General features: G+C 52.0%; 1 protein-coding gene across 1 annotated transcript in view; it reads left to right on the top strand.

Annotated features, from left to right (window-relative positions):
* Nucleotides 1-8,112: 8,112 nt before the first annotated feature.
* Nucleotides 8,113-24,481, top strand: part of LOC144509471 (TGF-beta-activated kinase 1 and MAP3K7-binding protein 1-like) — a 24,665-nt gene continuing 8,296 nt past the window's right edge. The window contains exons 1-5 of the mRNA XM_078238381.1: nucleotides 8,113-8,172; nucleotides 9,405-9,538; nucleotides 17,645-17,795; nucleotides 19,542-19,628; nucleotides 24,025-24,336. Coding sequence (XP_078094507.1) covers nucleotides 8,140-8,172; nucleotides 9,405-9,538; nucleotides 17,645-17,795; nucleotides 19,542-19,628; nucleotides 24,025-24,336 — 717 coding nt within the window. The 5' untranslated portion in view covers nucleotides 8,113-8,139. The remainder of the gene's footprint in view (nucleotides 8,173-9,404; nucleotides 9,539-17,644; nucleotides 17,796-19,541; nucleotides 19,629-24,024; nucleotides 24,337-24,481) is intronic.

Below are 24,481 nucleotides of genomic sequence, written 5' to 3' on the forward strand. Positions count from 1 at the left end.
CCACAGGCACATCACCCTGGCACAGCCTGCCCCAGTACAGCCACTGTCCCCACAGGCACATCACCCTGGCACAGCCTGCCCCAGTACAGCCACTGTCCCCACAGGCACATCACCCTGGCACAGCCTGCCCCAGTACAGCCACTGTCCCCACAGGCACATCACCCTGGCACAGCCTGCCCCAGTACAGCCACTGTCCCCACAGGCACATCACCCTGGCACAGCCTGCCCAGTACAGCCACTGTCCCCACAGGCACATCACCCTGGCACAGCCTGCCCCAGTACAGCCACTGTCCCCACAGGCACATCATTCTGGCACAGCCTCCTACCTCACAGACACACAGACCATTCTGGCACAGCCTCCATCCCCACAGATACACACACCATCCTGGTACAGCCTGTCCCAGTGCAGCCAACCGTCCCAGGGCTGGGAATTCTGTGGCAAGTAACTCACCTCCTGACTCCCCAAAGCCTGTCTAACATCTACAAGGCACAAGTCAGGAATGTGATGGAACGCTCTTCACTCGCCTGGGTGGATGCAGCTCCAACAACACTCAAGAAACTCAACATCATCCAGGACAGTGCGGCCCACTTGATTGCTACCCCGTCCACAAATGGGGCCATCATGGAGGAGCATGGGTGGCCCAGTGGTTAGCATTGTTGCCTCACAGCACCAAGAAACTGGGTTCGATTCCTGGCTTGGGTCACTGTCTAAGTGGAGTCTGCACGTTCTCCCCGTGTCTGCGTGGGTTTCCTCCGGGAGTTCCGGATTCCTCCTACAGTTTGAAAGACTTCCTTTTTAGGCGCATTGGCCATGCTAAATTCTCCCTCAGTGTACCCGAACAGGTGTTAGAATGTGGCGACTAGGGAATTTTCACGCTAACTTTATTGCAGTGTTAATGTGGGCCTACTCGTAACTAATAAATAATAAATAAACATTCAATCCCTCCTCACTGCTCTGTGATGTGTACCGTCTGCAAGATGCACTGCAGGAACTCACCAAAGTTCCTTAGGCAGCAGCTTCCAAACCCAGAACCACAGGACAAAGGCATCAGACACAGGGGAACACCACCACCTGGAGGTTCCCCTCCAAGTCACTCACCATCCTGACTTGGAAATTTATCGTCATTCCTTCACTGTCGCTGGGTAAAAATCCTGGAATTCATTCCCTAACAGCACTGTGGGTGTATCTACACAACATGGACTTGCAGCAATTCAAGATGGCAGCTCACCACCACCTTCTCAAGGGCAATTAGGGATGGGCAATAAATGCTGGTCTAGTCAGTGATGATGTGGGGATGCCGGCGTTGGACCAGGGTGGGCACAGTAAGAGGTCTCACAACACCAGGTTAAAGTCCAACAGGTTTGGAATCACGAGTTTTCGGAGCACTGCTCCTTCACCAGGTGACTCACCTGATGAAGGGGCAGTGCTCCAAAAGCTTGTGATTCCAAATAAGCCTGATGGACTTTAACCTGGTGTTGTGAGGCTTCTTATCGGGTGTAATCAATGACACCAATATACTGAAAGTGAATTTTTAAAAAGATGCACACTTCATCCCAGTAGAGACAATGTCCATTTCTGTCGGTTCATACTCCAGAGCACCCTCGACAACATTTGTTCCAGAAATCTGCCATCCTCTCAGATTGAGTAAAGGGAATTAATTTATATCGCCACCACCAGAATCGCAAAGCCAATGAAGCAGTTTGGAAAGAAGTCACTTTTGTGGTAGGAAGAGGGGCGGCCCATGTACACAGCAAGCTCCCACAGACTGCAATGTGATAATGACTAGATAAGATGTTTCTGTAATGTTGAATATTCTCTTGGACACCAGGGATAACTTCCTTGCTTTCCATTGAAATAGTGCCTCGGGATCTTTTACACGAGAGAGGGCACCTACCTCGCATTAAACTGATCTTTCTCTACACCCTCACTATGACTGTAACACTACATTTTGCACTCCTTTCCTTCTCTGTGAACGGTATGCTTTGTCTGCATAGCGCGCAAGAAACAATACTTTCCACTGTATACTGATACATTTAACAATAATAAATCAAATGAAACAGGGCATCAGATTAAACAGCTCACCCAAAAGAGGGCACCTCCAACCTAGCAGTGTACTGGAGCTTCAGCCTTTGTGCTATATTCCTGGAGTGGGATTTGTAGACTCAGGACTGAGAGTTGAACCCAGTGAGCCACAGCTGACACTGCAGCCTGGGGAGGATCGTTAAAGGGATGACAGTGGATAGGCAATGGCAAACATGGGGGAACTGCAGCAACTGTTTCTTCCTGTCTGGCACAAAAGCAAAATGGGTAAGAGGGCCAATCCATGGCTTACAAAGGAAATTAGAGAGAGTATCCGATCTAAGGAAAAAGCATACAGATTGGCCAAGAAAAATAAGAAGTCTGAGGATTGGGATTCAGCAAAGAAGGACAAAGGGATTGATTAAGAAGGTGAAAATACAGTACGAAAGTAAGCTTGCAGGGAACATAAAGACTGACATTAAGAGTTTCTATAGATATGTGAAGAGAAAGAGGTTGGTGAAGACAAATGTAGATGCCCTACAGACAGAAACGAGGAAATGTATAATAGGGGACAAAGAAATGGCCGAGCAACTGAATACATACTTTGGTTCTGTCTTCACAAATGAGGACACAAATCAGATGCCAGAAATGTTGGAGAATGCAAGATTTAGTGAGAGGGAAGAACTGAGGGAGATCAATATTAATAGAGAAATGGTACTGATGGGATTGAAGGTGGATAAATCCCCAGGGCCTGATAATCTATATCCCAGAGTACCTAAGGAAGTGGCTCTAGAAATAGTGGATGCATTGGTGGTCATCTTCCAGGATTCTATAGACTCTGGAACAGTCCCTGCAGATTGGAGTGTAGCGAATGTCACTCCAATATTCAAAAAAGGAGATAGAGAGAAAACAGGGAATTATATACCAGTAATCTTAAGATCGATAGTGGAGAAAATTCTCGAATCCATTATCAAGGACATTATAGCGGAGCATTTAGAAAGCAGTGACAGGATCAGACAGAGTCAGCATGGATTTATGAAGGGGAAATCATGCTTGACAAATCTGCTGGAATTCTTTGAAGATGCAACTAGAGTTGACAAGGGGGAGCCAGTCGATGTGGTATATTTGGACTTTCAGAAAGCGTTTGACAAAGTCCCGCACAAAAGATTATCGTGCAAGATTAAAGCGCATGGGATTGATTTGATTTGATTTGATTTATTATTGTCACATGTATTAACATACAGTGAAAATTATTGTTTCTTGCACACTATACAGACAAAGCATACCGTTCATAGAGAAGGAAATGAAAGAGTGCAGAATGTAGTGTTACAGTCATAGCTAGGGTGTAGAGAAAGATCAACTTAATGCAAGGAAAGTCCATTCAAAAGTCTGACAGCAGCAGGGAAGAAGCTGTTTTTGAGTCGGTTGGTATGTGACCTCAGACTTTTGTATCTTTTTCCCAACGGAAGAAGGTGGAAGAGAGAATGTCCGGGGTATGTGGGGTCCTTAATTATGCTGACTGCTTTGCCGAGGCATCGGGAAGTGTAGACAGTGTCAATGGATGGGAGGCTGGTTTGCGTGATGGATTGGGCTACATTCACGACCTTTTGTAGTTCCTTGCGGTCTTGGGCAGAGCAGGAGCCACACCAAGCTGTGATACAACCAAAAAGAATACTTTCGATGGTGCAAGTATATTGAGATGGATAGCAAATTAGTTGGCAGAAAGGAAACAAAGAGTAGGAATTAATGGGTGCTTTTCAAATTGGCAGGCAGTAACTAGTGGGGTGCCACAGGGATCGGTGCTGGGACCCCAGCTATTCACAATATATAATAATGATTTGGATGAGGGAACAAAATGTAACACCTCAAAGTTTGCAGATGATATCAAGTTGGGTGGGAGGGTGAACTGTGACGAGGATGCAGAGATCCTTCAGAATGATCTGGACAGGTTGGGTGAGTGGGCAAATCAATGGCAGATGCAGTAGAATTTGGATAAGTGTGAGGTTATTCACTTTGGAAGCAAAAACAAGAAGGCAGATTACTACGTGAATGGCTGTAAATTAGGAGAGGGGAGTGTGCAGCAGGACCTGGGTGTCGTTGTGCACCAGTCACTGAAGGTAAGCATGCAGGTGGTAAAGAAGGCAAATGGCATGTTGGCCTTCATTGCGAGAGGTTTTGAGTACAGGAGCAGGGATGTGTTGTTGCAACTATACAGGGCCCTAGTGAGGCCACACCTAGAGTATTATAGAACCATAGAAAATTACAGCTCAGAAACAGGCCCTTTGGCCCTTCTTGTCTGTGCCGAACCATTTCATGCCTAGTCCCACTGACCTGCACTTGGACCATATCCCTCCACACCCCTCTCATCCATGAACCCGTCCAAGTTTTTCTTAAATGTTAAAAGTGACCCCGCATTTACCACTTTATCCGGCAGCTCATTCCACACTCCCACCACTCTCTGCGTGAAGAAGCCCCCCCTAATATTCCCTTTAAACTTTTCTCCTTTCACCCTTAACCCATGCCCTCTGGTTTTTTACTCCCCAAGCCTCAGCGGAAAAAGCCTGCTTGCATTCACTCTATCTATACCCATCAAAATCTTATACACCTCTATCAAATCTCCCCTCAATCTTCTACGCTCCAGGGAATAAAGTCCCAACCTATTCAATCTCTCTCTGTAACTCAGCTTCTCAAGTCCCGGCAACATCCTTGTGAACCTTCTCTGCACTCTTTCAACCTTATTTACATCCTTCCTGTAACTAGGTGACCAAAACTGTACACAATACTCCAAATTCGGCCTCACCAATGCCTTATATAACCTTGTAAGAAGTTTAACAACACCAGGTTAAAGTCCAACAGGTTTATTTGGTAGCAAAAGCCACACAAGCTTTCAGAGCTGCAAGCCCCTTCTTCAGGTGAGTGGGAATTCTGTTCACAAACAGAGCATATAAAGACACAAACTCAATTTACATGAATAATGGTTGGAATGCGAATACTTACAACTAATCAAGTCTTTAAGAAACAAAACAATGTAAGTGGAGAGAGCATCAAGACAGGCTAAAAAGATGTGTATTGTCTCCAGACAAGACAGCCAGTGAAACTCTGTGGGGGTTACAAATAGTGTGCCATGAACCCAATATCCCGGTTGAGGCCGTCCTCGTGTGTGCGGAACTTGGCTATCAGTTTCTGCTCAGCGACTCTGCTCCGGCGTGTGTCGCGAAGGCCGCCTTGGAGAACGCTTACCCGAATATCAGAGGCCGAATGCCCGTGACCGCTGAAGTGCTCCCCAACAGGAAGAGAACAGTCTTGCCTGGTGATTGTCGAGCGGTGTTCGTTCATCCGTTGTCACAGCGTCTGCATAGTTTCCCCAATGTACCATGCCTCGGGACATCCTTTCTTGCAGCGTATCAGGTAGATAACGTTGGCCGAGTTGCAAGAGTATGTACCGTGTACCTGGTGGATGGTGTTCTCACGTGAGATGATGGCATCTGTGTCGATGATCCGGCACGTCTTGCAGAGGTTGCTGTGGCAGGGTTGTGTGGTGTCATGGTCACTGTTCTCCTGAAGGCTGGGTAGTTTGCTGCGGACAATGGTCTGTTTGAGGTTGTGCGGTTGTTTGAAGGCAAGAAGTGGGGGTGTGGGGATGGTCTTGGCGAGATGTTCGTCTTCATCAATGACATGTTGAAGGCTCCGGAGGAGATGCCGTAGCTTCTCCGCTCCGGGGAAGTACTGGACAACGAAGGGTACTCTGTCCACTGTGTCCCGTGTTTGTCTTCTGAGGAGGTCGGTGCGGTTTTTCGCTGTGGCGCGTTGGAACTGTTGATCAATGAGTCGAGCGCCATATCCTGTTCTTATGAGGGCATCTTTCAGCGTCTGGAGGTGTCTGTTGCGATCCTCCTCATCCGAGCAGATCCTGTGTATACGGAGGGCTTGTCCGTAGGGGATGGCTTCTTTAACGTGTTTAGGGTGGAAGCTGGAGAAGTGGAGCATCGTGAGGTTATCCGTGGGCTTGCGGTACAGTGAGGTGCTGAGGTGACCGTCCTTAATGGAGATGCGTGTGTCCAAGAATGCAACCGATTCCGGAGAGTAGTCTATGGTGAGTCTGATGGTGGGATGGTACTTATATAACCTGGTGGGGTGGTACTTATATAACCTTACCATAACACTCCAACTTTTATACTCGATACTCCGATTTATAAAGGCCAATGTACCAAAGGCACTCTTTACGACCCTATCCACCTGTGACGTCACTTTTAGGGAATTCTGTACCTGTATTCCCAGATCCCTCTGTTCAACTGCACTCTTCAGAGTCCTACCATTTATCCTGTACGTTCTACTTTGATTTGTCCTTCCAAAGTGCAATATCTCACACTTGTCTGCGTTAAATTCCATTTGCCATTTTTCAGCCCATTTTTCTAGTTGGTCCAAATCCCTCTGCAAGCTTTGAAAACCTTCCTCACTGTCCACTACACCTCCAATCTTTGTATCATCAGCAAACTTGCTGATCCAATTTACCACATTATCATCCAGATCATTGATATAGATGACAAACAACAATGGACCCAACACCGATCCTTGCGGCACACCACTAGTCACAGGCCTCCACTCAGAGAAGCAATCCTCCACAACCACTCTCTGGCTTCTTCCATTGAGCCAGTGTCTTATCCAATTTACTACCTCCCCATGTATACCCAGCGACTGAACCTTCCTAACTAACCTCCCATGAGGGACCTTGTCAAAGGCCTTGCTGAAATCCAGGTAGACAACATCCACCGCCTTCCCTTCATCCACTTTCCTGGTAACCTCCTCAAAAAACTCTAATAGATTGGTCAAACATGACCTACCACGCACAAAGCCATGTTGACTCTCCCTAATAAGTCCCTGTCTATCCAAATATTTGTAGATCCTATCCCTTATCACACCTTCAGATTATGTGCAGTTTTGGTCTCCTTTTCTGAGGAAGGATGTTCTTGCTCTTGAGGGAGAGCAGCGAAGATTTACTAGGCTGATTCCGGGGATAGCGGGACTGACGTATGAGGAGAGATTGACTGGGTTAGGATTGTTTTCACTGGAGTTCAGGTGAACGTGATGTGGAGATTCCGGCATTGTACTGGGGTAAACACAGTAAGAAGTCTCACAACACCAGGTTAAAGTCCAACAGGTTTATTTGGTAGCAAAATCCACTAGCTTTCGGAGCGCTGCTCCTTCGTCAGGTAACCCCCACTGTCCCCCACTGTCAGGTAACCCTGACGAAGGAGCAGTGCTCCGAAAGCTAGTGGATTTTGCTTCCAAATAAACCTGTTGGACTTTAACCTGGTGTTCAGGTGAACGAGCAGGGATCTTGTAGAGACTTACAAAATTCTAACAGGTCTAGACAGGGTTGATGCAGGGAGGATGTTCCCAATGGTGGGGGAGTCCAGAACCAGGGGTCACAGTCTGAGGATTCAGGGTAGACCATTTAGGACGGAGGTGAGGAGATATTTCTTCACCCAAAGAGTGGTGAACCTGTGGAATTCATTACCACAGGAAGTAGTTGATGCCAAAACATTGAATGTATTCAAGAGGCGGCTGGATATAGCACTTGGGGAGAATGGGATCAAAGGTTATGGGGCGAAAGCAGGATTAGGCTATTGAGTTGGATGATCAGCCATGATCGTAATGAATGGCGGAGCAGGCTTGAAGGCCGAATGGCCTCGTCCTGCTCCTATCTTCTATGTTTCTATGTCATTGCAGGATCCATTGATGTTGCAGCCTTCACTCTGCTGCAGACAGAGCCTCAGGTCAGCCCCCTGAACCCAGCCCCGCCCACCATGTCCCAGCCCCGCCCACTGCCCGAATCCCGCCCCATGAACCCAGCCCCGCCCACCGTCTCTAGCCCCGCCCACTGCCTCCAGCTCCGCCCCGCCCCCTTCGATCCGCCCACTGCCCCTTGCCCCGCTCACTCCTTAGCCACGCCCACTGTCACCAGCCCCGCCTCCCCCACTCCAGCCCCGCCTCCCCCACTCCAGCCCCGCCCCCCTCACTCCAGCCCCGCCCCCCTCGCTGCAGCCCCGCCCCTTGAATCCAGGTTCTCGCGTCATTCCCGGTCATGTGCTCAGTGGGATTTACGCACTTCCGGCGCAATGGCGGCGCAGAGAAGACGGGCGATTCAGAATGTGAGAGACGGCGAGACACTGAGATAGCGCGCCGGGAGAGAGCCCCCTGTCCCGGGGAGACGGGGGCTCAGCGTCCCGCCCCCCCCCCCACCCCCTGTCCCGGGGAGACTGGGCTCGGTATCTCCCCCTGTCCCGGGGAGACGGGGGCTCGGTGCCCCTCCCGTGTCCTGGGGGGTTGGCGCCCCCACCCACTCCCCCAATGTCCTGAGGAGACGGGGCTCGCCTCCTCTTTCTCCCCCCTCCCCCCCCTCCCTCCCCCCCTCCCTCCCCCCCCTCCCCCCCCTCCCTCCCCCCCTCCCCTCCCTTCCCTCCCCCCCCTCCCCTCCCTTCCCTCCCTCCCCCCCCCCCCTCCCCTCCCTCCCTCCCCCCCCTCCCCTCCCTCCCTCCCCCCCTCCCCTCCCTCCCTCCCCCCCCTCCCCTCCCTCCCTCCCCCCCTCCCCTCCCTCCCTCCCTCCCCCTCCCCTCCCTCCCTCCCCCCCTCCCCTCCCTCCCCTCCCCCCCCTCCCCTCCCTCCCTCCCCCCCCTCCCCTCCCTCCCTCCCCCCCTCCCCTCCCTCCCTCCCCCCCCCCCCTCCCCTCCCTCCCTCCCCCCCCTCCCCTCCCTCCCTCCCCCCCCTCCCCTCCCTCCCTCCCCCCCCTCCCCTCCCTCCCTCCCCCCCCTCCCCTCCCCTCCCTCCCCCCCCTCCCCTCCCTCCCTCCCCCCCCTCCCCTCCCTCCCTCCCCCCGCTCCCCTCCCTCCCTCCCCTCCCTCCCTCCCCTCCCTCCCCTCCCTCCCCCCTCCCTCCCCCCTCCCCCCCTCCCCCCCTCCCCCCTCCCCCCTCCCCCCTCCCCCCCCTCCCCCCTCCCCCCCTCCCCCCTCCCCCCTCCCCCCCCTCCCCCCTCCCCCCTCCCCCCCTCCCCCCCTCCCCCCCTCCCCCCCTCCCCCCTCCCCCCCTCCCCCCTCCCCCCCTCCCCCCCTCCCCCCTCCCCCCTCCCCTCCCTCCCCCCTCCCCCCCTCCCTCTTTCTCCCCCCCCTCTTTCTCCCCCCCCTCCCCCCCCTCTTTCTCCCCCCCCTCCCCCCCCTCTTTCTCCCCCCCCTCCCCCCCCTCCCCCCTCCCCCCTCCCCCCCCCCCCCCCCCCCCCCCATCCCGGGGATACCTCGGTGTCTCCCCCTGCCCTGGGGAGATTGGCGTGTTGTGGTGAATTATTTACTCCTGTTCACAGAGCGATGGTTCGTTTTCTCTTCCTGTTCAGGAGCAGCCTAGTTGGACGGATGATCTCACCGTGTGCCAGCTGTCGGGTGTTGGTTATGGCACCAACCGTGTTTACCAGGTGGATGGCAGCAGCTCCGAGGGCCACACACTGGAGGATGGATGGCTGAGATTTCGGTGAGTTTCATCCGTGCATCTTATCGGCCCGTCAGCCCAGTCTGAGAAACAGGGATGTAGATTACTCTTACTCTGCCCACACACCCTGTGCAGTTCACGGTGATATGTGTGGAGTTTGAGAGAATGCTCTTACAACCCCTATCTAAAGTTTAAAGTGGGAGGAAACCCACGACATGGGGAGAGCGTGCAGACTCCACACACACGGACCCAAGCTGGGAATCGAACCCGGGTCCCTGGCGCTGAGGGAGCAGTGCTAACTGCAGCAATAACACCATGCTGCTCCTATCTGAATATGTCATTCAACAAGATAAAAGCAAAACACTGCGGATGGAATCTGAAATCAAGACAGAAAATGCTGGAAAATCTCAGCAGGTCTGACAGCGTATGTGGAGGGAGAATAGAGCCAATGTTTCTGGAGCTCTGATGAAGGGCCATCCAGACTCAACCTTGGCTCTATTCTCTCACAAACCCACACATTCACCTCGCCAATCCCCCTGACACTAGGGTCAATTTAGCATGGCCAATCCACCTAACCCGCACATCTTTGGACTGTGGGAGGAAACCGGAGCACCCGGAGGAAACCCACACAGATACAGGGAGAACGTGCAAACTCCATGCAGACCATGACCCGAGCTCGGAATTGAACCTGGGTCCATGGTGCTGTAAGGCAGCAATGCTAACCACTGTTTATCTAAAAGTCCCTTAAATGCTCCTATCATCACCATCCCTGGCAAAGCATTCCAAGTACTTACCACTGTCTGTATAAAAAAAACTTGCCCTTCATATCGCCTTTGAACTTTCCCCCTCTCACCTCAAGTGCATGCCCCCTGGTATCAGATGTTTCAACTCTGGGAAAAAGATTCTTGACTGTCGACCCTCTCTGTGTCTCTCATAACGTGGATGCATGAAAAGCCTAAAATGGTGGTATGCAAATCTCTCAAAAGGGTTGTGTTCCTTTAGGTATAGGAGGGAGAGGCCAGAGAGAGATTTGATGTCAAGGACAAGAATTCTAAAATTAGACATTGCCAGACTAGGAGCAGAGGAGTGATGGGTGAACAGGACTCGGTCCAAGTTAAAGTACAGCCAGTAGAATTTTGGATGAGTTCGTTTGTGGAAAATGTGCTTCCTCCCTCTCTCACTCTCTCTTCCCTCCCCATGGACACATTGGGATAGACCATAAGACGTAGGAGCAGAATTAGGCCACGCAGCCCATCGAGCCTGCTCCGCCATTCAATCATAGAAACCCTACAGTACAGAAAGAGGCCATTCGGCCCATCGGGTCTGCACCGACCACAATCCCACCCAGGCCCTACCCCCATATCCCTACATATTTTACCCGCTCATCCCTCTAATCTACGCATCCCAGGACACTACGGGGCAATTTTAGCATGGCCAATCAACCTAACCTGCACATCTTTGGACTGTGGGAGGAAACCCACGCAGACACGAGGAGAATGTGCAAACTCCACACAGACAGTGATCCAAGCCGGGAATCGAACCCAGGTCCCTGGAGCTGTGAAGCAGCAGTGCTAACCACTCTGGCTGATATTTTCCCCATCCCCCCATTCTCCTGCCTTTTCCCCATAACCCCTGATCCCCTTATTAATCAAGAACCTATCTATCTCTGTCTGAAAGACACTCAATGACCTGGCCTCCACAGCCTTCTTGCAGCAAAGAGTTCCCCAGATTCACCACTCTCTGGCTGAAGAAATTCCTCCTCACCTCTGTTTTAAAGGATCGTCCCTTTAGCCTGAGGTGGTGGCCTCTGGTTCTAATTTTTCCTACTCGTGGAAACACCCTCCCCACTTCCACTCTATCCAGGCCTCGCAGTATCCTCTAAGTTTCAATAAGATCTCCCCTCATCCTTCTAAACTTCCAAACCTCTAGGTAACAGAGGCTGAATGAGGGTTACAGCAGCTGCTGCTGTCCTGACACTGGATGTCAAGCAAGCCCTGTGACAAGTAGAAGGTGGCAGAGGAGTTGAGAAAGTTGATAGTGTGAACCAACTGGATATTATCAGTGTAATAAAGGCAAAATACTGCGGATGTTGGAATCTGCAACAAAAACAGAAAATGCTGGAAAATCTCAGCAGGTCTGACAGCATCTGTGGAGAGAGAATAGAGCCAAAGTTTTGAGTCTGGATGACCCTTCGTCAGGGTGTCAGCAGTATCTCTGCAGAACCTGACATCTTGCATTTGGGTAACTAATTACTGTTCCCCACAGTTAGAAATTTAAACGCTTCTTAAAACTTCCCCATTGACCAAACCTTTGGTCACCTGTCTGTGGTTCACTGTCCCTGTGAAGTGCTTTGGGACAGTTTACCATGCTAACGGTGCTATATAAAGGTATATTGTCCCCAGTGATGCTCATTAAGAACATACATTCCTGTTGAAACTAATTGTCTTGTCCTCAGTAATGCTCTCACTGCTGCACATCCCTCTTGCAATGTTGTGTCCTGTACGGTGTAGGTGACAGGCATAGATTTACGGACAGTACCTGGGATACAGGCAATGACAATGAGGACATTTCTGTTAGATATTTTTAAATATATATTAGCAGAGATCTGCCAAACACTTGTGGTGAAATTAGGATCTTTATTGCAACTGCCCTTCTTCTGTTCAGCCCTCTCATATCCCCACCCCTTCTTCATTTGCCATCCTCGCCCTCCATTCCATCCCTCCTTTGCCATCCCATTCACATTCCACACCTCCCAGTCCTTTTCTCCCACCAACCCCATGCATGCATACTAGGGGCGGCACAGTGGTTAGCACTGCTGCCTCTCAGTGCCAGGGACCCGGGTTGCATTCCAGCCATGGGTGACTGTTTGTATGGAGCTTGCATGTTCTTCCTCTGGAGTGTGGGACGAAACCCACACAGACAAAGATGTGCAGGTTAGTTGGATTGGCCATGGTAAATGCGTGGGTGGTGGGGGGCCTTTGTAGGATGCTTTTTCAGAGAGTCAGTGCAGACTTGATGGGCTGAAAGGCCTCCTTCTGCACTGTAGGGGTTCTATGGTAGAGAGGGTGTAAAGAGACTTGGGATGTTGCCAGGACTGGAGAACTTTAGTTATGAGGGAAGATTGTATAGTCTGAGGTTTTCTTTGGAGCAGAGGAGGCTGAGGGGTGGTTTAATTCAGGTGTATAGCATTATGAAGTCCCTCAATAGAGTGGATAGGGGAAAGAGCAGTTTCTGTCCGCAGAGAGGCCAGTAACCAGGGGGCATAGATTGAAAGAAATTGATAGAGGATTAGAGGGGAGGTGAGGAGAAATCTTTTCACCCAGAGAGGGCTGAGGTTCTGGAACTCACTGCCTGTAAGGGAGTCTGCTTACTGACTCTTCCCCCACTGGAAGCAGTTTTTCCTCCTTTATTCGATCAACCTGAACACCTCTGCCAAATCTTCCCTTAACCCCCTCGACTCTAAAGAGAACGAGGTCCCACGTGGGAGACTGATTGAGAAGCCTGAAGCACATGGCATTCAGAGAAATCTGGAGAGATGGATCAGAAACTGGCTCAGTAATAGGACACAGAGTGGTGGTAGAAGACTGTTTAAGTGACTGGAGGCCAGTGTCCAGTGGTGCACCACAAGGATCAGTGCTGGGGCCCTTGTTGTTTGTTATCTACATAAATGATATAGATGATAACGTGGGGGGAATGAGAGGCAAGTTTGCAGCTGACACCAAGATTGTTAGAGTGGTTAATAATGAAGAAGAAAACCGTAGGTTACAGGAAGATATAGATGTTGGTCAGATGGGCAGAGCAGTGGCGGATGGTGTTTAACCCTGATACGTGCGTGGGGGTGCACTTTGGAAGAAGTAACAAGACAAGGGAGTATTTGATGAATGAGTAATTTAGGAAGCTCAGAGGAACAGATGGATCTTGGGGTACTTATTCACAGATCCCTAAGGTGGCAGAGCAGGTGAATAAGACAGTTAAGAAGGTATATGGGATACTTTTATCAGTTGTAGAGTATAAGAGCAAGGAGGTAATGTTGGAGCTGTACAGAGTGTTGGAGGAGTGTGTGCAATTCTGGTCACCTCACTATAGGCGGGTTGGAACTGCACATGACGGGGTACAGAGGAGATTGACCAGGATGTTGCCTGGGATGGAGCATTAGTGCTATAAGGAGAGACTGGATAGGCTGGGGTGGGGGGAGGCATGATTGAGGTGTATAAGATTGAGGGGTATGGGCAGGATGAGTAGGGAGCAGTTGTTCCCCTTGGTTGAGGGGTCAGTCGCGAGGGGGCGCAGTTTTAGGGTGAGGGGCAGGAGATTCAGAGGGGATTTGAGAAAATGTTTTTTCACTCAGAGGGCAGTGGGAATCTGGAAAGCGCTGCCTGGGAAGGTAGTGGAGGCCGGAAACCTCACAACCGTTAAAAAATATTTGGATGAGCACTTGAAACATCATGATACTCGGATATGGGACAAGTGCAGGAAAATGGGGTTAGTGTGACTTTAGTGGTAGTTGTTGTCGATGCAAACTCGATTGGCCAAAGGGCCTTTTCTGCGCTGGATACCTTGATGACTCTATCTCCTCTAGGTCGTAGAATTACCCAGCGCAGAAGAGGCCCTTTGGCCCATCAAGTCAACACCGGCACATTAGAAACACCTGAACTCCTGCCAGCACTTGGCCCATAGCCCTGAATGTTATGAGGTGCCAAGTGCTCATCCAGGTGCTTTTTAAAGGATGTGAGGCAACTCACCTCTATCACCCTCCCAGGCAGCGCATTCCAGACCCTCACCATCCTCTGGGTAAAAAAGCTTTTCCTCACATTCCCCCCCCCCCCCCCCCCCTAAACCTCCTGCCCTTCGCCTTGAACCTATGCCCCCTCGTGACTGACCCATCAACTAAAGGGAACAGATGCTCCTGATCCGCTCTGTCCATGCCCCTCATAATCTTGTACACCTCGATTAGGTCGCCCCTCAGTCTTCTCTGCTCCAATGAAAACAACCCAAGTCTACCCAACCTCTCTTCATAACTTAAATGTTCCATCCCAGGCAACATCCTGGTGAATCTCCTCTGCACCCCCTCCAGTGCAGATCCTTCCGAGAACATGGCAACCAACAGCACACAGTACTCCAGCTGTGGCCTCACCAAAGTTCCATACAACTCCAACATGACTTCCCAGCTTTTGTAATCTATGCCTCGATTGATTAAAGGCAAATGTCCCGTACGTCTTTTCCACCACCCTTCTGCTTTCGGAGATCTGTGGACAAACGTGCCAAGGTTCCTTTGTTTCACAGAACATCCTAGTATCCTGCCATTCATTGAGCACTTTCTTGTCAAATTACTCCTTCCAAAGTGTATCACTTCACACTTTTCAGGGTTAAATTCCATCTGCCACTTATCTGCCCATTTGACCATTCTGTCCATACCTTCTTGTAGCTCAAGACACTCCACCTCACCAACAAGGGGAGAAGTTTCTTCCTGTCTACTCTATGCCCCTCATAATTTTATACATCTCAATCACATCCCCCCTCAGTCTCCTCTGCTCCAAGGAAAACAGCCCCAGTCTATCCAATCCCCCTTCATTAGCAAGGCCAACATTTATTGCCCATCGTTAATTGCCCTTGAACTGAGTGGCTTGCTTGACCATTTCAGAGGACAGGGCATTTCTGTGGCTCTGGAGTCACACGTAGGCCAGACCGGGTAAGAACGGTAGATTTCCTTCCCTAAAGGACATTCGTAACCCAGATGGGTTTTTATGACAATGGAACAATCACCGTTACTGAGACTGGTTTTCAATTCCAGGATTTGATTGAATTTAAATTCTAGCAACTGCCATTTTGGGATTTGAACCTGTGTCCCCAGAGCCTGGGTCCTGGATTGTTCACCCAGTGACATTCCCACGCTGTCACTGCCTCCCCCGCTGTGTGCGATCATTGAGTTTGATGCCTGGTGTAAGTTTCAACGTGCAGGAAGAGTAGGAACTAACCAGCTGGCCCATCATTTTCCATCGACTGACCCACTCTTCCCATCTGTCTCTCAGCACAAGGTATGGATGTTAAATGTAAAATCACAAAAAAATCCCCGGGGCCAACTTAGAGGAAGAATTCAGAGAAATTCCTATCCCAGCTCCAGGAGATGCACTGACTGGAGTGGCACAGTGGTTAGCACTGCTGCCTCACAGCACCAGGGAGCCAGGTTCGATTCCCGGCTTGGGTCACTGTCTGTGCAGAGTTCTGCCCATGTCTGCGTGGGTTTCCTCCGGGTGCTCCGGTTTCCTCCCACACTCCAAAAGATGTGCAGGTTAGATTGATTGGCCATGCTAAATTTTCCCTTCGTGTCAGGGGGACTAGCGCGGTAAATGTGGGGTTATGGGAACAGGCTCTGAGTGGGGTTGTTGTCAAAGAATCATGCGGTACAGGAGGAGGCCATTCGGCCCATCAAGTCTGCACTGACCACAATCCCACCCAGCGCCCTATCATTACCCCATGCATTTACCCTAGCTAGTCCCCCGGACGCTAAGAGGCAATTTAGCACGGCCAATCCACCTAATCTTTGGACTGTGGGAGGAAACCTGAGCACCTCGAGGAAACCCACGCAGACACGGGGAGAAAGTGCAAACTCCACACAGACAGTGACACAAGCCAGGAATTGAACCCGGGTCCCTGGCGCTGTGAGGCAGCAGTGCTAACCACTGTGCCACCGTGGTTAGCACTGCTGCCTCACCGCTCTTGCTCATTGATGAACAATGCCCATCCCCAACCAGGGGACGTCTCCGACACTCATCATAGACCCGCTTTGATTGAATGAGAGCATCTCTCCACTCCGCTGCCCGTAGTGTCAGGCCAGGAACCCTCGCTGATGGATGAATAACAATCCCTCCCACTCCAGCATACATCTGTGATGCATGTTTGTTCAGCCGAGGTGGATGAACGGCCTGTGCTGATGTTGCAGTGTCTGTTGGACGTGTGCCCCCTGCCCCAGTGCGTCCAAATCTGCCCCATCTGAGGGGCTAATGATTGTTCGTATTTCACTGTAACCAGCCCTCTCCAGAGCTTGGTACACCTCTTCCCCCTTGCCTTCATGGCCACATTCCCTTCCAACTCGATTTTCAAGTTTGCTGATGACACCACCGTAGTGGGTCGGATCTCAAACAATGACGAGACAGAGTACGGGAAAGAGATAGAGAATCTGGTGAACTGGTGCGGCAGCAATAATCTCTCCCTCAATGTCAGCAAAACGAAGGAGATAGTCACTGACTTCAGGAAGCGTACACCCTGTCTACATCAACGGGGACGAAGTAGAAAGGTTCGAGATCTTCAAGTTTTTAGGTGTCCAGATCACCAACAACCTGTCCTGGTCCCCCCCATGCTGACACTATAGTTAAGAAAGCCCACCAACGCCTCTACTTTCTCAGAAGACTAAGGAAATTTGGCATCTCAGCTACGACTCTCACCAACCTTTACAGATGCACCACAGAAAGCATTCTTTCTGGTTGTATCACAGCTTGGTATGGCTCCTGCTCTGCCCAAGGCCACAAGAAACTACAAAAAGTTGTGAATGTAGCCCAATCCATCACGCAAACCAGCCTCCCATCCATTGACTCTGTCTACACTTCCCGCTGCCTCGGCAAAGCAGCCAGCATAATTTAAGGACTCCACGCACCCCAGATATTCTCTCTTCCACCTTCTTCCATCTGGAAAAAGATACAAAAGTCTGAGGTCACGTACCAACCGACTCAAGAACAGCTTCTTCCCTGCTGCTGTCGGACTTTTGAATGGACCTACCTCACATTAAGTTGATCTTTCTCTACACCCTAGCTATGACTGTAACACTACATTCTGCACCCTCTCCTTTCCTTCTCTATGAACGGTTTGCTTTGTCTGTATAGCGCGCAAGAAACAACACTTTTCACTATGTTAATACATGTGACAATAATAAATCAAAAAACGATTAATATCCCTGATGATTAGCTGCCCTCGCCCTGGTTCCTGTCAAGTTGACCCTTCCTCGCATTGATCATTGATTTGAGTCTGTGCGAATGGAAGAGGGATCCAGCATAGGGTCCGGTTAGCGGCATTCCTTGCTCCGGAAGCAGTTTCCCCGGATTTACTCCCAACCAAACCTCCTTGAGCTGATTTCGATCTACTTTCTCCCTGCAGTGAGGATGAGTGCTACCTCTATGGTGTCTTCAATGGGTACGATGGGAGTCGCGTCTCAAAGTTTGTGACGCAGAGGCTGACAGCTGAGCTGTTGCTGGGACAGCTGACTGTCAATCACACTGACGCTGACGTCCGCAAGGTGCTGCTGCAGGTATTGAACCAATCACAATCGCTGATTCCTTCGCAACGTCAGGGGAGCCGAGACAAGGGGGCAAATTCATTGGTCACGGGGTGGGGGGAGTGGCTTTAAATTAAACCTGCCCGGGTGCGAGAGGAGGCTGAGGGTTTCCATCAAACCTGGTCTTCGGAGGGGACTGATTTATATTTAACAAAGACATGGAGTTAAACAGTAAGGAGGATAACTTCAGGAGAACAGGGAGTGGTGAAATATCCCCATCAAACACTCCCAGGACAGGTACAGCACGGGGTTAGATACAGAGTAAAGCTCCCTCTACACTGTCCCCATCAAACACTCCCAGGACAGGTACAGCACGGGGTTAGATACAGAGTAAAGCTCCCTCTACACTGTCCCCATCAAACACTCCCAGGACAGGTACAGCACGGGGTTAGATACAAGAGTTTTGCGTTTGACATCTTGTTCCTGACCAGATGGTGAAATCTGTGCCAACTTCACGTCAAATGGGATTCACGCGGCCAGCAGGATTGCAGCAAGTGGGCGAGGGAGGGACCACCCGGGCTGGAGTGGGCGAGGGAGGGACCGCCCGGGGCTGGAGTGGGCGAGGGAGGGACCGCCCGGGCTGGAGTGGGCGAGGGAGGGACCGCGCGGGGCTGGAGTGGGCGAGGGAGGGACTGCCCGGGCTGGAGTGGGCGAGGGAGGGACCGCCCGGGGCTGCAGTGGGCGAGGGAGGGACCACCCGGGGCTGCAGTGGGCGAGGGAGGGACCACCCGGGGCTGCAGTGGGCGAGGGAGGGACCACCCGGGGCTGCAGTGGGTGGGGGAGGGACCACCCGGGGCTGCAGTGGGCGAGGGAGGGACCGCCCGGGGCTGGAGTGGGCGGGGGAGGGACCGCCCGGGCTGCAGTGGGCGAGGGAGAGACCGCCCGGGCTGCAGTGGGCGAGGGAGGGACCACCCGGGGCTGCAGTGGGCGAGGGAGGGACCGCCCGGGGCTGGAGTGGGCGGGGGAGGGACCGCCCGGGGCTGCAGTGGGCGAGGGAGGGACCGCCCGGGCTGCAGTGGGCGAGGGAGGGACCACCGGGGCTGGAGTGGGCGAGGGAGGGACCACCCGGGGCTGGAGTCGGCGGGGGAGGGACCGCCCGGGGCTGCAGTGGGCGAGGGAGGAACCGCCCGGGCTGCAGTGGGCGAGGGAGGGACCACCCGGGGCTGGAGTGGGCGGGGGAGGGACCGCCCGGGCTGCAGTGGGCGAGGGAGGGACCGCCCGGGGCTGGAGTGGGCGGGGGAGGGACCACCCGGGGCTGCAGTGGGCGAGGGAGGGACCGCCCGGGGCTGGAGTGGGCTGGGGAGGGACCGCCCGGGGCTGGAGTGGGCGGGGGAGGGACCGCCCGGGGCTGGAGTGGGCGAGGGAGGGACCGCCCGGGGCTGCAGTGGGCGGGGGAGGGACCGCCCGGGCTGCAGTGGGCGAGGGAGGGACCGCCCGGGCTGCAGTGGGCGAGGGAGGGACCGCCCGGGCTGCAGTGGGCGAGGGAGGGACCACCCGGGGCTGCAGTGGGCGAGGGAGGGACCGCCCGGGGCTGGAGTGGGCGAGGGAGCGACGGCCCGGTGCTGGAGTGGGTGGCGGAGGGACGGCCCGGGGCAGGAGTGGGCGGGGGAGGGGTGGCCCGGGGCTGCGGGTGGGCGGGGGAGGGACGGCCCGGGGCTGGAGTGGGCAGGGGAGGGGTGACCCACGCAGCCTGAGGACTGTTTGTTTTCTCCTCCACAGGCCTTTGATGTGGTGGAGCGCAGTTTCTTTGAATCAATCGATGACTCTCTGGCAGTAAAGGCCAACCTGTTGTCTCAGCTTCCGGAGGTAAGTGTACTGTGTGTCTGCGTACCCATCGTATCACATTAAACACTGTCACTGAACAGCAGGTTCCTGTGCTGTAAATCCAACTCTGGATTTGATCGATTCTGGGGATGAAAAGGTTAACGTATGAACAACGATTAAACAGTTTGGGCTTATACTCACTGGAGTTCAGAAGGATGAGAGGGGATCTGATCGAGGTATATAAAATTTTGAAAGGGATTGATAAAGTTAATGTAGACCAAATGTCTCCCCTGTGTGGGGCAATCTGGAACAAGAGGTCACAGGTATAGGTTGAGAGGCGATAGATCCGCCACCGCAATGGTGAGATTTAACCCCCGGTGTCTCTGGATTAGTCGTCCAGCAAAATGCCACTGCCTGCCACAGTTATGAAGGATATATGGTTGGCAAATTAAGTTGCAGGTCAGCCCTGATCCTAAAAGCAGAACAGGCTCTTTGGGCTGAATGGCCTCTTCCTGTTCCTTTGTTCCTCCTTTTTGCTTCTCCTTAAAACCTACTCTGCCCAAGCTTTTGCTAATCTGCCCCGATATCTCCTCATTATCCTCTGTGCCGGTTCGTGAGCCTGCCCGCTCCGAGCTCTGTAATATCGCCAGGCTTTGCTCCTGGTGCTGGGGGAGGCAGCGTGTGGAACCTCGCATTGGGGTTGCTGATGGTGGGTACGGTGCTGTAGTAAAGGAGGTCACCCTGCGCTCAGTGTTGGAGCTGTGAAGGTGATGCCCCGAGCGACAGGCACTATTATGATGGTTGCATCTTAAGGTGGCCTTTGGTAACCATAGTTACATAGCCTGTTGCTGTGGCAACTTGTGCGCAGTAGAGCTACGTTGCAGTTGGCTTAATTGGGGTCCATTGGTTCAAGGGATGAGTACAGGATGAGAAGGAAACAAAGTGAAAACGGTGGGGGAAAGTTGCCAGAGAGTCCCTTGTTCTTCCTCACTCCTGCCCCCCCCCCCCCCCCCCCCCCCCCCACTCCCGCCCCTCATCCAGCTGTGCGCCCTCTCGTGTTAAACTTGTTCCCCCACCCCCACAATCCAAGGGGCAGGGAGGGAGGGTTCATGCACTACCAGAGTCTGGGTAGCAAGCATTGGGTCCAAGCATGCAATGTACATGCGTGGCCATTAACACACATGCACGCACTCTCTCCTGATAATGTGGATAATCCTGCATGCTGATATCATTAAGACATTCCCAAGCCAATGTGAATAGTTCTGTGCTGCGGTGCTATTTGCTGCTACTCAAGTACTCTGATAATTATTGACGGTCGTATTGTTTGACACGTCCGGCCACATCCTGTGTTGCAGTTCTGTTTAGCAGATTAAACAGATGTTTAACACAGGAACTGATTGAAACAGTTTATCCTCCATGCAAACAGTCACGGCAATGACTTATTTATTTAGCAGCTTTTTTCTGTTCAATTTTCACAACAATTGTGGAACATTGAATCCCTACAGTGCCATGCGGCACATCGAGTCTGCACCAACAACAATCCCACCCAGGCCCTATGCCCGTTACCCCATGTAGTTACCCTGCAAATCCCCCTGACACTAAGGGGCTATTTAGCATGACCAATCCATCTAAGAAGTCTCACACCAGGTTAAAGTCCAACAGGTTTATTTGGTAGCGCAAGCCACTAGCTTTCGGAGCGCTGCTCCTTCGTCAGGTGAGTGGGAGTTCTGTTCACAAACAGGGCATATAAAGACAAACTCAATTTACAAGATAATGGTTGGAATGCGAGTCTTTACAGGTAATTAAGTCTTAAAGGTACAGACAATGTGAGTGGAGAGAGGGTTAAGCACAGGTTAAAGAGATGTGTATTGTCTCCAGCCAGGACAGTTTGTGAGATTTTGCAAGCCCAGGCAAGTCGTGGAGGTTACAGATAGTGTGACATGAACCCAAGATCCCAGTTGAGTCCGTCCTCATGTGTGCGGAACTTGGCTATCAGTCTCTGCTCAGCAACTCTGTGTTGTCGTGTGTCGTGAAGGCCGCCTTGGAGAACGCTTGCCCAAAGATCAGAGGCTGAATGCCCGTGACCGCTGAAGTGTTCCCCGTCAGGAAGAGAACGCTCCTGCCTGGTGATTGTCGAGCGGTGTTCATTCATCTGTTGTCGTAGCGTCTGCATGGTCTCCCCAATGTACCATGCCTTGGGACATCCTTTCCTGCAGCGTATCAGGTAGACAACGTCGGCCGAGTTGCAAGAGTATGTACCGTGTACCTGGTGGATGGTGTTCTCACATGAGATGATGGTATCCGTGTCGATGATCCGGCACGTCTTGCAGAGGTCACTGTTCTCCTGAAGGCTGGATAGTTTGCTGCGGACAATGGTCTGTTTGAGGTTGTGCGGTTGTTTGGAGGCAAGAAGTGGGGGTGTGGGGATGGCCTTGGCGAAGTGTTCATCTTCATCGATGACATGTTGAAGGCTCCGGAGAAGATGTCGCAGCTTCTCCGCTCCGGGGAAGTACTGGACGACGAAGGGTACTCTGTCCGCCGTGTCTTGTGTTTGTCTTCTGAGGAGGTCGATGCGGTTTTTTGCTGTGGCCCGGCTAAACTGTCAATTGATGAGTTGAGCGCCATATCCTGTTCTTATGAGGGCATCTTTCAGCGTCTGGAGGTGTCTATTGCGATCCTCCTCATTGAGCAGATCTATGTATACGGAGGGCTTGTCCGTAGGGGATGGCCTCTTTAATGTGTTTAGGGTGGAAGCTGGAGAAGTGGAGCATCGTGAGGTTATCCGTGGGCTTGCGGTACAGTGAAGTGCTGAGGTGACCGTCCTTGATGGAGATGTGTGTGTCCAAGATGGACTTTAACCTGGTGTTGTGAGACTTCTTACTGTGCTTACCCCAATCCAACGCTGGCATCTCCACATCATGGCAATCCATCTAACCCACACATCTTTGGAGTGTATTTATCATAAGTCGCTATTTTTTTTATCCCCCCCCCCACACCCCCACCCCCATTCGATGAACCTCAGTTTTGTTAACCAGCCTTGTTTATGTTGGTCTTTGTCAAGCATTTTCTCACAATGGGTGTTGTGGATATGAATTTATCCCCTTCACCGGCCTGTTACTCAGTCAGAGAATTCAGTTAGGTTAGTCAAACACAATCTGCCTTTCACAAATCTGTGCTGCTTCTCCTGAATGAACTTACCCGTCACTGCCTTCAATCTGACCGGGCTGGAGTTGCCAAATCATAGAATCCCTACAGTGCAGAAGGAGGACATTCGTCCCATCGAGTCTGCACCAACCACAATCCCACCCAAGTCCTATCCCCATAATCCCTCGCATTTACCCCAGCTAGTCCCTCTGACACTAAGGGGCAATTTAGCATGGCCAATCCACCTAACCAGCACATCTTTGGACTGTGGGAGGTAACTGGAGCACCCGGAAGAAACCCACGCAGACACGGAGAGAATGTGCAAACTCCACACAGACAGTGACCCAAGCCGGGAATTGAACCCGGGTCCCTGGCGCTGTGAGGGAGCGGCGCTTACCACTGTGCCGCCCATCTGTTCTTGCGCTACAATAACAGTGTTAATAATCACTGTCCAATCCTCCAGACCCCCACCCCAAACCCTGGTATCGAGGGAAGATTATGATCAACCGTTCCACCATCGCCACCCCGCCCCCAAACCCACCCACTCGAAGTACACAACCTTTCCAGGCGTCTGTCAATCTTCACCCCATCCTTCAGCTCTGATTTCTCTGTATCTACTGATATTTTGTCAGCATCCTCTTCCTTAGATGAGCACTAATGCAAAGCACTCATTAACTATTGTCACCTTCCCTGGCACTGCCCATGTCCTGCGGCGCTTTGGTATAATATTTTTGGATTCCTTTTACATTATCTCCCAACGGTAGAGGAGTCTAAAACTAGGTTTAAGGGAGAGATACAAGTATCCAGAGGGGCTGTTCTTTCACACAGAGGGTGGTGAGTGTCTGGAACAAGCTGCCAGAGGCAGTAGGAGAGGGGGGTACAATTTTGTATTTTAAAATGCATTTAGACAGTTGCATGGGTAAGATGGGTTGAGAGGGATATGGGCCAAATGTGGGCAATTGGGACGAGCTTCGGGGTTTTAAAAAAAAGAGGGCGCCATGAACAAGCTGGGCTGTGAACCTCTATAACTCGATCTGCCATCCTATTCTCAAATTCTCCTCTTGGCCATCTTATTTCCTCATCACTTCCCGCTCTCCACTTAATTTGTATTCAGTCTGGTTCATGATGAAGAATTCGTCTGAAATGGATCTCTCACCCACTTTTTGTTACACCGGTCCCTTCCTCGCCCCTAACCCCTCAATACCTCCCTCCCCACACACACACACACACTCTCACTCCCTCACTCACATTGTATCTTTGTTTTGTTGACCGGTGTCTTATTCTTACTCCTCAGGGTGTTCCTCATTCGCAGCTTCCGCCACAGTACCAGAAATTCCTGGAGAAACTGAATAAAGTTGAGCAGGAGATTGCAGGAGGCACGACTGCCATTGTCGCCCTCATTCTCAACAACAAGCTCTACATCGCCAATCTAGGTACCTCGTTCCCTCCATGTCCCTCCCACCGTTTCAGCTCCTTGTCCCAGCATTCCAGCTCCTTGTCCCAGCATTCCAGCTCCTGCTCCCGGTGTTCATGTTGCCCCCCCCGCAGCCTCCCGTATGCAGCAACCCAGCAGCACCGGGATGCAAGGATTCTGCCTCTTCTCAGGGTGGGGTCCCGGAGACGGGTGTCTCCTGTCACAGGAGGGGGAGTGGGATTTGTCTGTTGGGTCTAATGATGGGGTGGAACCCTCCTGTTTGGCTCTCCAGGGGCCCTGTGCCACGTGTTGGTCATCTATGGCCAAGGTACAATGT

Source organism: Mustelus asterias, chromosome 21 (assembly GCF_964213995.1).
Source record: "Mustelus asterias chromosome 21, sMusAst1.hap1.1, whole genome shotgun sequence".
Taxonomy (NCBI): Eukaryota; Metazoa; Chordata; class Chondrichthyes; order Carcharhiniformes; family Triakidae; genus Mustelus; species Mustelus asterias.